The sequence below is a fragment of the Aethalodelphis obliquidens genome, unplaced genomic scaffold, assembly GCF_003676395.1.
Source record: "Aethalodelphis obliquidens isolate GAN/ISIS:26980383/991018 unplaced genomic scaffold, ASM367639v1 scaffold123, whole genome shotgun sequence".
In the NCBI taxonomy this organism is placed as follows: Eukaryota; Metazoa; Chordata; class Mammalia; order Artiodactyla; family Delphinidae; genus Aethalodelphis; species Aethalodelphis obliquidens.
In genome coordinates this window covers 2,023,234-2,035,462 of record NW_020838067.1, presented here as the reverse complement: position 1 = coordinate 2,035,462, position 12,229 = coordinate 2,023,234, and the positions used below count along the sequence as shown (strand labels likewise).

Below are 12,229 nucleotides of genomic sequence, written 5' to 3'. Positions count from 1 at the left end.
GGTGATGTGGAGAAGCGCGAATTCTCAGGGTTGCTGTCAGGAGGGCAAAGAAGTACAACCGGGACCCTAAACAGGCAGCATACCCTGAGCGGTCACAGCGCATTTCCTACGCCCGTGATCCCACCGGGCATGCACCCTACACCCTCCAACGCGTGCGCTGGAACCCCGCGCAAGGACAGTTCCTGGTAAGAGCAGGAAACTGGTGACTATTCAAACATCCCTCAGCGGGGCCTGCAGGGATGAAGGGGGCACTAGCCGACAGGGCACTTTACAGAAGGTAGAAGGGGCTGCACTGAGATGTACTGACACCAATAAATCTTAGAAATAAAGTCGAGAGAAAGAGCAAGCTGCTGTTAAATACGCATGCGTGGAGTCATTTCTGTAACTCACGAAACCAAAAATCACTATAGGGCTTCCCTGGTGGCGCAGTGGTTGAGAGTCTGCCTGCCGATGCAGGGAACACGGGTTCGTGCCTCGGTCCGGGAGGATCCCACATGCCGCGGAGCGGCTGGGCCCGTGAGCCATGGCCGCTGAGCCTGCGCATCCGGAGCCTGTGCTCCGCAACGGGAGAGGCCACGACAGTGAGAGGCCCGCGAACCGCAAAAACAAAAATACAAAAAAAAAAACAATAAAATGTTGTATGAACGTGTGAGAAAGGGGGGGGGGGGGGGGGGGGGGGGGGGAGGGTTACACCGATTTCTAGGCGAGGGTGGCTGTACGCTTCTCAAAAGCACGGGAAGCCAAGGGCGCATAAACTGTATCTGTAGCCTCTTATTTCTTTAAAAAAAACAGAAAAGAAAGAAAGAAAAGAAAAAAGGAACAAGAAGGAAATAAAGGAAATATGGCAAAATATTAATACCTAAATTGTGGGTACATCGTTGTACATTTTTCTGTGTACTTTTCTCTACTTCAAAAAAAGAAGCATGGCTTGAAAACCTCATTAAAATGCTTAAAGGACATTAAAAAGCACTGAGGCTGTTTAACCTGGAAAGAGAAAACTCGGAAGGAGTTGCAAGGTGTTCCTAGTCTTTTAGGGCCTGAAAAACAGGACTGATGTTACTCCCCTACATCTCCTACGGCCAGTGAGGAGCCTGACTCCAGAAGCTTCAGGGTTGGACTAGAACTGGGAAAAGCAGATTGACTGAGGGTTAAGGAAACGATTTGCAGCAGTTACAGCTCAACAAATGGGAAACGGGAAGCAAGTGCCCCAGCTCTAGAATTTTCCACCTCATACTGGAAACACAACCGCTTGCTGAAACACTGCTGAGGAGATCTAGGCCAAGAACGAGGAGGTAGGGCTTCCCTGGTGGCGCAGTGGTTGGGGGTCCGCCTGCCGATGCAGGGGATGCGGGTTCGTGCCCCGGTCCGCGAGGATCCCACGTGCCGCGGAGCAGCTGGGCCCGTGGGCCATGGCCCATGGGCCTGCGTGTCCGGAGCCTGTGCTCCGCGGCGGGAGGGGCCGCGGCGGTGAGAGGCCCGCGTACCGCAAAAAAAAAAAAAGAACGAGGAGGTAGATTCAGGGACCCGAGGGTCCTTGCTGGGAGTCGGACACAGATCATATGCTTTCAGGAGTGCCATTTCCCTCATTCCACCTTAAGAAGCAAATGGCTTCTCATCTTCCAAAGACAGCCTCTCCACCCCCACATCCCACATACCCACCCTACACAGCATCTATCACATAGAAGTGTAATTATTTATCTGGAAGTCTCTGGTCAATAGTAGAGATTTTCATGTTTCCCATACACACAACACCATGGACCAGGAGCACAGAAATACTGGTGGAGTGGGAAAGGATGGGATGGGATGGGATGGGATGGGATGGGATGGCATGGGATGGCATGGGATGGCATGGGATGGCATGGGATGGGAAAGGATGGGAAGGGATGGCATGGGATGGCATGGGATGGCATGGGATGGCATGGGATGGCATGGGATGGGAAAGGATGGGAAGGGATGGGATGGGATGGGATGGGATGGGATGGCATGGGATGGCATGGGATGGCATGGGATGGCATGGGATAGGATGGATGGATGGATGGACGGACGGATGAGGTGAGATGGACCGGGTAAGTTAAAATTGCATGTAGTAGTTTTTACTTTTGAATAAAATTTGAATCTTATTGAAGTATCTTGAATTTGAAATATTTCATAATTCTTTTCCAGGTCTACTTATACTATAAATTTCCGAAGTCCCATCCTAACTTACTTTGAAATGTTTGCTTTTCCAACAAGTTTGTTAAGCTGCTAAATGACGGCCTCTCAATTAACTCCTCCATCTCTGTCATGGTTGCCCCTCCCAAAGCAATAACTGGTCTTGAAGTACCACATCTAGAAAATTCACAAAGAGAAAAATAAATGAAAGTGAGAAAAATCAGGGACCAGATCTAGTAATTTATTTACTGGACTGCATGTAAGCAGACTTTTAAAAATATAACACCACATTCCTCTAACCCACTGCTTCTCAAATTTCAACATGCATATGAATCACTGAATAAAATGCAGATTGTGGTTCAGCAAGCCTGGGGTGTCCCTAAGATTCCCATTTCTAACAAGCTCCCAGTCATGCTGAGGCTGGCAGTCTGCAGACAAACTTGCATTATCATTTATGATGGAAAAAATAATATATTTTATAAAAAGCAACTGAAACTCTAAAATATTTAGGAATTCTTTTACAGGAATTATCCACAACAACTATAGGAAGAAAAAAAATCAACCCTATTAAAATTCATAAAGGAGGAGCTGAATTAGGCAAAAAGATACACCATGATCATGGATGGGAGAACTACAAAATGTAAAAATGTCAATTCACTACCCTGAGAAAACCATAAGTCAAAAAGAGTCATGTACCAGTCCCTCCGATCAGGAAACTTGCACAAGCCTCTTAGATAGCCTGATCCACCAGAGGGCAGACAGCAGAAGCAACAAGAACTACAATCCTGCAGCCTGTGGAACAAACACCACATTCACAGAAAGACAGACAAGATGAAAAGGCAGAGGGCTATGTACCAATTGAAGGAACAAGATAAAACCCCAGAAAAACAACTAAATGAAGTGGAGATAGGCAACCTTCCAGAAAAAGAATTCAGAATCATGATAGTGAAGATGATCCAGGACCTCGGAAAAAGAATGGAGGCAGGGATCGAGAAGATGCAAGAAATGTTGAACAAAGACCTAGAAGAATTAAAGAACAAACAAACAAAGATGAACAATACAATAACTGAAATGAAAACTACACTAGAAGGAATCAATAGCAGAATAACTGAGGCAGAAGAAGGGATAAGTGACCTGGAAGACAGAATAGTGAAATTCACTGCTGCAGAACAGACTAAAGAAAAAAGAATGAAAAGAAATGAAGACAGCCTAAGAGACCTCTGGGACAACATTAAATGCAACAACATTCACATTATAAGGGTCCCAGAAGAAGGAGAAAGAGAGAAAGGACCAGAGAAAATATTTGAAGAGATTATAGTCGAAAACTTCCCTAACATGGGAAAGGAAATAGTCACCCAAGTCCAGGAAGCACAGAGGGTCCCATATAGGATAAACCCAAGGAGAAACATGCCGAGACACATAGTAATCAAACTGGCAAAAATTAAAGACGAAGAAAAATTACTGAAAGCAGCAAGGGAAAAACAACAAATAATATATAAGGGAACTCCCATAAGGTTAACAGCCGATTTCTCAGCAGAAACTCTACAAGCCAGAAGGGAGTGGCATGATATACTTCAAGTGATGAAAGGGAAGAACCTACAACCAGGATTACTCTACCCGGCAAGGATCTCATTCAGATTCGAGGGAGAAATCAAAAGCTTTACAAGCAGAAGCTCAGAGAATTCAGCACCACCAAACCAGCTCCAAATGCTAAAGGAACTTCTCTAAATAGGAGACACAAGAGAAGAAAAGGACCTACAAAAACAAACCCAAAACAATTTTAAAAATGGTCATAGGAACATACATATCGATAATTACCTTAAACGTGAATGGATTAAATGCTCCAACCAAAACACACAGGCTTGCTGAATGGATACAAAAACAAGACCCATATATATGCTGTCTACAAGAGACCCACTTCAGACCTAGGGACACATACAGACTGAAAGTGAGGGGATGGAAAAAGATATTCCATGCAAATGGAAATCAAAAGAAAGTATACTCATATCAGATAAAAGAGACTTTAAAATAAAGAATGTTACAAGAGACAAGGAAAGACACTACATAATGATCAAAGGATCAATCCAAGAAGAACATATAACAATTATAAACATATATGCACCCAACATAGGAGCACCTCAATACACAAGGCAACTGCTAACAGCTATAAAAGAGGAAATTGACAGTAACACAATAATAGTGGGGGACATTAACACCTCACTTACACCAATGGACAGATCATCCAAAATGAAAATAAATTAGGAAACAGAAGCTTTAAATGACACAATAGACCAGATAGATTTAATTAATATTCATAGGACATTCCATCCAAAACGAGCAGATTACACTTTCTTCTCCAGTGCGCATGGAGCATTCTCCAGCATAGATCACATCTTGGGTCACAAATCCAGCCTCAGGAAATTTAAGAAAATTGAAATTATATCAAGCATCTTTTCTTACCACAACACTATGAGATTAGAAATGAATTACAGGGAAAAATACCATAAAAACAGAAACACAAGGAGGCTAAACAATACGTTACTAAATAACCAAGAGATCACTGAGGAAATCAAAGAGGAGATCAAAATATACCTAGAAACAAATTACAATGAAACCATGACAATCCAAAACCTATGGGATGCAGCAAAAGCACTTCTAAGAGGGGAGTTTATAGCTATAAAAGCCTACCTCAAGAAACAAGAAACGTCTCAAGTAAACAATCTAACCTTACACCTAAAGGAACTAGAGAAAGAAGAACAAACAAAACCCAAAGTGAGCAGAAGGAAAGAAATCATAAAGACCAGAGCAGAAATAAATGAAATAGAAATGAAACAATAGCAAAGATCAATAAAACTAAAAGCTGGTTCTTTGAGAGGATAAACAAAATTGATAAACCATTAGCCAGATGCATCAAGAAAAAGAGGGAGAGGACTCAAATCAATAAAATTAGAAATGAAAAAGGAGAAGTTACAACAGACACTGCAGAAATACAAAGCATCCTAAGAGACTACTACTAGCAACTCTATGCCAATAAAATGGACAACCTGGAAGAAATGGACAAATTCTTAGAAAGGGATAACCTTCCAAGACTGAACCAGGAAGAAACAGAAAATATGAACAGACCAATCACAAGTAATGAAATTGAAACTGTGATTTTAAATCTTCCAACAAACAAAAGTCCAGGACCAGATGGCTTCACAGGTGAATTCTATCAAACATTTAGAGAAGAGCTAACACTCATCCTTCTCAAACTCTTCCAAAAAATTACAGAGGAAGGAACACTCTCAAACTCATTCTATGAAGCCACCATCACCCTGATACTAAAACCAGACAAAGATACTACAAAACAAGAAAATTACAGACCAATATCACTGATGAATACAGATGTAAAAATCCTCAACAAAATACTAGCAAACAGAATCCAACAACACATTAAAAGGATCATACACCACGATCAAGTGGGATTTATCTCAGGGATGCAAGGATTCTTCAATATATGCAAATCAATCAATGTGATACACCATATTAACAAATTGAAGAATAAAAACCATATGATCATCTCAATAGATGCAGAAAAAGCTTTTGACAAAATTCAACACCCATTTATGATAAAAACTCTCCAGAAAGTGGGCATAGAAGGCACCTACATCAACATAATAAAGGCCGTATATGACAAACCCACAGCAAACATCATTCTCAATGGTGAAAAACTGAAAGCATTTCCTCTAAGATCAGAAACAAGACAAGGATGTCCACTCTCACCACTATTATTCAACATAGTTTTGGAAGTCCTAGCCATGGCAATCAAAGAAGAAAAAGAAATAAGAGGAATACAAATTGGAAAAGAAGAAGTAAAACTGTCACTGCTTGCAGATGACATGATACTATACATAGAGAATCCTAGAAATGCCACCAGAAAACTACTAGAGCTAATCAATGAATTTGGTAAAGTGGCAGGATACAAAATTAATGCACAGAAATCTCTTGCATTCCTATACACTAATGAGGAAAAATCTGAAAGAGAAATTATGGAAACAGTCCCATTTACCACTGCAACTAAAAGAATAAAATACCTAGGAATAAACCTACCTAGGGAGACCAAAGACCTGTATGCAGAAAACTATAAGACACTGATGAAAGAAATTAAAGGTGATAGCAATAGATGGAGAGATATACCATGTTCTTGGATTGGAAGAATCAATATTGTGAAAATGACTATACTACCCAAAGCAATCTACAGATTCAATGCAATCTCTAACAAATTACCAATGGCATTTTTTACGGAACTAGAACAAATCATCTTAAAATTTGTATGGAGACACAAAAGACCCTGAAGAGCAAAAGCAGTCTTGAGGGAAAAAAACGGAGCTGGAGGAATCAGACTCCCTGACTTCAGACTATACTACAAAGCTACAGTAATCAAGACAATATGGTATTGGCACAAAAACAGAAACATAGATCAATGGAACAAGATAGAAAGCCCAGAGATAAACCCACGCACCTATGGTCAACTAATCTATGACAAAGGAGGCAAAGATATACAATGGAGAAAAGACAGTCTCTTCAATAAGCAGTGATGGGAAATCTGGACAGCTAGATGTAAAAGAATGAAATTAGAACACTCCCTAACACCATACACAAAAATAAACTCCAAATGGATTCAAAACCTAAATGTAAGACTGAACACTATAAAACTCTTAGAGGAAAACATAGGAAGAACACTCTTTGACATAAATCACAGCAAGATCTTTTTTGATCCACTTCCTAGAGTAATGAAAATAAAAACAAAAATAAACAAATGGGACCTAATGAAACTTCAAGGCTTTTGCACAGCAAAGGAAACTACAAACAAGACGAAAAGACAACCCTCAGAATGGGAAAAACTATTTGCAAACAAGTCAACGTACAAACAATTAATCTCTAAAATATATAAACAGCTAATTCAGCTCAATATTAAAGAAACAAACAACCCAATCCAAAAATGGGCAGAAGACCTAAACAGACATTTCTCCAAAGAAGACATACAGAATCACATGAAAAGTTGCTCAACATCACTAATTATTAGAGAAATGCACATCAAAACTACAATGAGGTATCACCTTACACCAGTTAGAATGGGCATCATCAGAAAATGTACAAACAACAAATGCTGGAGAGGGTGTGGAGAAAAGGGAACCCTCTTGCACTGTTGGTGGGAATATAAATTGATACAGCCACTATGGAGAACAGTATGGAGGTTCCTTATAAAACTAAAAATAGAATTACCATATGATCCAGCAATCCCACTACTGGGCAGATACCCATAGAAAACCATAATTGAAAAAGACCCATGCACCCCAATGTTCACTGCAGCACTGTTTACAATAGCCAGGTCATGGAAGCAACCTAAATGCCCGTCAACAGACGAATGGATAAAGAAGATGTGGTACATATATACAATGGAATATTACTCAGCCATAAAAAGGAACGAAATTGAGTCACTTGTTGAGACATGGATGGATCTAAAGACTGTCATACAGAATGAAGTAAGTCTGAAAGTGAAAAACAAATATCGTATGTTAACGCACGTATGTGGAACCTAGGAAAATGGTACAGATGAACTGGTTTGCAGGGCAGAAGTTGAGACACAGATGTAGAGAACAAACGTATGGACACCAATGGAGGAAAACCGTGGTAGGGTGGGGATGGTGGTGTGCTGAATTGGGCGATTGGGACTGACATGTATACACTGATGTGTATAAAATTGATGACTAAAAAGAACCTGCAGTATAAAAAAAAACAAAAAAACCCAACTAATACTAAACTTTCTTTGGGTTATTTGTATGGAAATATGTTAATATAAATGTTTCAGACATTACATGAAATTTCTAAAAATCTTATATGTTCTGGTATAATAAGTCATAATTCTAGTTATTACTTTAAAGTGTGTATCTCAGAAATAACTAAATTTCCTTGTCAATTGCATAATTATGAACTTTCATCAAATCTTTAACCGTGGACATTTTTAAGTCTTTTGTCATTTACAGACAGTTCTGGGTGTACTCTGATGCTTTTGCAAAAATGTTCCTATAAAAGGATTTCATCTTCAAGGAATTCATGGAAAAGACTCTGACAAGTACAGGTTTCTGGTAACTGACTATACTGCTGAACTGAATGAATAAGCATTTTCAGAACTCTACTGGAAAACTGATGAATTCGTAAAAGTGCTAACAAAAGATCAAGATGAAAAAAAATTACATGGGACTGAGTGAACTGATGAGGATGATTATAATTTTTGTGACTTTCTGTTTGAATAAAAAAAAAATTCCCTCCAAGAATAAAAAAATAAAAAACACACATGCACCACAATGTTCATTGCAGCACTATTTACAATAGCCAGGTCATGGAAGCAACCTAAATGCCCATAGACGACGAATAGATAAAGAAGATGTGGTACATATATACAATGGAATATTACTCAGCCGTAAAAAGGAATGAAATTGGGTCATTTTTTGAGATGTGGATGGATCTAGAGATTGTCATACGGAGTGAAGTAAGTCAGAAATAGAAAAACAAATATCGTATATTAACGTGTGTATGTGGAACCTAGAAAAATGGTACAGATGAACCAGTTTGCAGGGCAGAAATTGAGACACAGATGTAGAGAACAAACGTATGGACACCAATGGGGGAAAGCGGCGGGGGCTGGGGGGTGGTGTGATGAATTGGACGATTGGTATTGACATGTATACACTGGTGTGTATAAAATTGATGACTAATAAGAACCTGCTGTATAAAAAAATAAAATAGGACTTCCCTGGTGGCGCAGTGGTTGAGAGTCCACCTGCCGATTCAGGGGACACGGGTTCGTGCCCCGGTCCGGGAGGATCCCACATGCCACGGAGCATCTGGGCCCCTGAGCCACGGCCGCTGAGCCTGCACGCCCGGAGCATGCGCTCCGCAACAGGAGAGGCCACAACAGTGAGTGGCCCGTGTACCGCAAAAAATAAATAAATGAATAAAATAAAATTCAAAAAATTTTAAAAATCTGTTGTTGATGATAATACTACTATTGGATTATTATCACTATCCACACAGACATAAAAAAAAACAAAGGGGCTTCCCTGGTGGCGCAGTGGTTGAGAGTCCTCCTGCCGATGCAGGGGACGCGGGTTCGTGCCCCGGTCCGGGAAGATCCCACATGCCGCGGAGCGGCTGGGCCCGTGAGCCATGGCCGCTGAGCCTGCACGTCCGGAGCCTGTGCTCCACAACGGGAGAGGCCCCAACAGTGAGAGGCCCGTGTACTACAAAACAAAAACAAAAACAAAAACACAAAAAGAGTTATGTACCACAGTGTTCATTGCAGCACTATTTACAATAGCCAGGACATGGAAGCAACCTAGGTGTCCATCGACAGATGAATGGATGAAGAGGATGTGTCACATATATACAATGGAATATTACTCAGCCATAAAAAAGAAACGAAATTGAGTTATTTGTAATGAGGTGGATGGACCTGGATTATGTCATACAGAGTGAAGTGAGTCAGAAAGAGAAAAACAAATACCATATGCTAACATATATATGGAATCTAAAAAAAAAAATGTTTATGAAGAACCTAGGGGCAGGACGGGAATAAAGACACAGACCTACTAGAGAATGGACTTGAGGACACAGAGGGGGGAAGGAGAAGCTGGGACGAAGTGAGAGAGTGGCATGGACATATATACACTAGCAAACGTAAAATAGATAGCTAGTGGGAAGCAGCCACATTGCACAGGGAGATCAGCTTGGTGCTTTGTGACCACCTAGAGGGGTGGGATAGGGAGGGTTGGAGGGAGGGAGACGCAAGAGGGAAGAGATATGGGGATATATGTATATGTATAACTGATTCACTTTGTTATAAAGCAGAAACTAACACACCATTATAAAGCAATTATATTCCAATAAAGATGTTAAAATATATATATATATATATATATATATATATATATATATATATATATTCTGGGGGGGGGAGTCAATTCTCCCCAAATTAATCTGTAAATTCCTGCAAAAAATTTTTTTAATCAACACTGAGTCACGTTGCTGTACAGAAGAAATTAACACAACATTGTAAATCAACTATAATTCAATAAAATTTTTGAAAAGAATGACATGTTCTCTGGTTCTTCCCATCCTATGCCGTCAAGCCACCAGCTGGGCCTCCATTCTCCCTGACTCCCCACAGCATCTGAGAAGCCTCCTTTGCTGGACCCTCATTAGGCTACAGGAGGCCCCAAGAGCAACCACACTCCCAACAGGAAAGGCTGTGGACTCAGTTATCTGAAGGTGTGGGTTGGGATCCTGGCGTTACCAACACTCTCAAGATGACCAAGAATTCTAGTTGTATAACTTTGTAAAAATCACGTAACCCCTCAGTGACTTTATGGAGAAAATGGAGATGGTAATACCACCCCACAGGGTGATAATGCTGGTGATTAAATGCGATACAGGAACGCAGGCAAAAGCATGGGGCCCGATGCACAACACACACTCCAAGGCACAGCATGCCTCTCTCTGTTCTGTTCATCTCAGCTGGATTGCGTGAGATCGAACATAAATGAAGTAACCAAAAATCGACATGACTCTGGGTGAGAATCTGTGGGGCAAGTACAAGAGGGGGTTCCACTCCCACACCCCAAAATAACACAGGGCCATCCTTACCGTACTGTGTCAAGATCTTCCGTCCTGAGCAGCTCTTCATCGTCCTTGGTGGTCTTGGGAAGAGTTGCCTTTTCTGCTGGGTGAGAAGCCAGTAATGTTAGCCAGTGTCTCCAAACTTCCTGTTCTATACGAGTTCACTAAGGCACACGCAATGCCAGCCCCCGGGCAACAGTCCCCAAGCATTTGGTATAAAGGTCTGTCAATAATACGTGAGTAATGAATGAATACACAGAATAACTATGGTTACTTTGGACAAATGGAGGCAAGAGAAGGCCCCTAGGTCCTTATCTAACCCCCCAGAGAACAAAAAAGAAGAAAAGTCTATCATCTGTTCAACTGTCCACTTCAGCACCGTAGAGAATACAGAAAACACCCCCCACGATTCCTAAGTTCCCACCAACAGGGAATAGTTAAGCACATTACAGTGCCGCCAGCAGAGGAAATATTACAAAGTAACCACAGATGAAGTTTACGGAAAGTTCTTAAGGAAACAGGACAGTGCATGTGATGTAGTAATCTCAGAACAGAAAATTATGTGTCCAGAATAACCTCATCCATGTAAAAAAAAAAATCTTAGCACAAAAACAAAGGAGTTGCCATAATATGATAACCAAAATATTACGTTTGTCCCTGGAGACAGAACGATAGCTTATTTTCCCTGCTTGTTTTATGCTTTTGTAACACCTTACGGAAAAAACCCGAACGAATTTTTTGGCCAACCCAGCATATTCACTGAATATTCTAAAAAGCAAACAAAAAAAGATGTACCTAACTTCTACGGCTAGGAAAGGTTTGGGTTTTTTTTTTTTTTTGGTAAGTCACAAAAATGAAATGGCAAGAATCCACAATGAAGGAGTCGTGCAGGGAGAGCCGCGCCCACTTCGGAGGGGCACAGCACAGCCACCGCACGCGCGGGGCGGACGCCGGTGCACATGTGCCACTCCAGCTACGCCAACCAACCACCTTCCCTGCCAGGGTCTCCACTCACCATGTCCAGACCTTAAGCATTTTCTTGCTTTTTCTGGCTTCCCTGGTGTGTGGTCCTGATGCAGCTTCGCTTTGATGTGAATGCCCTGTTCAGACGATCTTCTCTGACTTAAAACCAAATGTTTCACCTCCTCTAGAATGCAGGAGAAGAAAGCATCATGGACTCAATCAGAAATACACACTGGGGCTTCCCTGGTGGCACAGTGGTTGAGAATCTGCCTGCTAACGCAGGGGACACGGGTTTGAGCCCTGGTCCGGGAAGATCCCACGTGCCACGGAGCAACTAAGCCCATGCACCACAATTACTGAGCCTGCGCTCTAGAGCCCACGTGCCACAACTACTGAGCCCGCGTACCACAACTACTGAGCTCACACACCTAGAGCCCATGCTCTGCATCAAGAGAAG

The 12,229-nt window shown here is 41.5% G+C and overlaps 1 protein-coding gene across 1 annotated transcript in view; it reads right to left on the bottom strand.

Annotated features, from left to right (window-relative positions):
• The window catches only part of CFAP92 (cilia and flagella associated protein 92 (putative)), a 55,795-nt gene that overhangs the window by 34,280 nt on the left and 9,286 nt on the right, over positions 1–12,229 (bottom strand). The window contains 3 exon segments of the mRNA XM_027098494.1: positions 2,207–2,328; positions 10,837–10,912; positions 11,825–11,956. Of these exon segments, the coding sequence (XP_026954295.1) occupies positions 2,207–2,328; positions 10,837–10,912; positions 11,825–11,956 (330 nt within the window).